Raw genomic sequence first — 1,235 nt, forward strand, 5'->3', positions numbered from 1 at the left:
AATTTCATCGAAATACTAATTCTGGCCACGAAACCTTGGATGCTGACCCACTGTGCGATGGTGCGCAACACAAACAAAACCAAGTAAAATGATCTCTTTTTTTCGCTCTTTCTAAAATCACAAAAGATTCCATTTATATATGTATATATCTTTTAAAAGTCCTGAGAATAAAGATTGACGTAGTAGGATATTTTAAATGACATGATATGCTGCAGTGGCGAGGGATGGCCTTTTTCCTAATAATGTTTTCTTTACAAACACTAGGTGGGGTTGAATTATTGAAAGCACCTGTATATCGACACACAACATAGAGAGAGATAGAGAGAGAGAGAGAAGGGAGGGAATTTATTCCTCTTGTGAGTGTTTGGCGAGCGCCAAGAGGATCATGGTAAGTTCTTTCTTGTTTATTTTTCCATCTTTGTTGAAGTCGCATCCCCTAAGAATCGCCTCTTGAAATTCTTCTAGATCTTGAGCATCGTAATCCTGCAACAAAAAAAAACACACAACACTCATTAGGACATACTTAGAAATATGCATGAAAAATAAACAAGTTAGGTAAGACATTTTAACAAGGCCGGATAAACAAGTGATTCTCAACCACTGTGCCGCGGCACTTTTGTGTGCCGCCAAACGTTAGAAATGATACAATAAAAATTATATTGCTTTTTTTTATTATGAGTAAAGTTTAAATTAAAGAAAAGTACAGATATATATATATGAACGAAGATTTTTCACTTTCACCGCTTCGTTTAATAATATTCGTTACATAATAGTTGAAAATAGTTCTGGAATAGTTAAAATGGTTAATTATATAAAATCAAGACCATTAAATAGTCTCTTATGTAGTAATTTATGCCAAGCTATGGAAGCTAAGTACGAATCCTTGTTACTGCATACGTGGATGTCCAGAGGAAAAGTTTTATCTTGTGTACTTGAATTAAAAGATGAAATGAAAATGTTTTTTGAACAAAATAAAAATTATGATTTTGTTCATTTGTTGGAAGATAAAATATGGTGTGCTAAACTATCTTACCTATCAGACATTTTTGTTATTTTTAATAACATAAATTCAAGTATGCAAGGGCAGAAAGAAAGTAACTCAACGGATAAACTGGTGGGATGACAAAATTAAATAACTTTATGGAAGAATAAAGCTCAGGAAGGATATTTGGAAAAGTTTGAGTCATACAGTCCCAAAAGATTTTAATAAAACTATTCATAAAATTGTTATTGAC

General features: G+C 32.5%; 1 protein-coding gene across 4 annotated transcripts in view; it reads right to left on the reverse strand.

Moving 5' to 3' along the window:
• Positions 1-324: 324 nt before the first annotated feature.
• Positions 325-1,235, reverse strand: part of LOC107439610 (Calbindin 53E) — a 59,475-nt gene continuing 58,564 nt past the window's right edge. For all 4 annotated transcript variants that reach the window (XM_071186576.1, XM_043049158.2, XM_043049157.2 and 1 more), the window contains one exon: positions 325-483. In XM_071186576.1, coding sequence (XP_071042677.1) covers positions 346-483 — 138 coding nt within the window. In that variant the 3' untranslated portion in view covers positions 325-345. The remainder of the gene's footprint in view (positions 484-1,235) is intronic.

This window comes from Parasteatoda tepidariorum, chromosome 10, assembly GCF_043381705.1.
Source record: "Parasteatoda tepidariorum isolate YZ-2023 chromosome 10, CAS_Ptep_4.0, whole genome shotgun sequence".
NCBI classification, from domain to species: domain Eukaryota; kingdom Metazoa; phylum Arthropoda; class Arachnida; order Araneae; family Theridiidae; genus Parasteatoda; species Parasteatoda tepidariorum.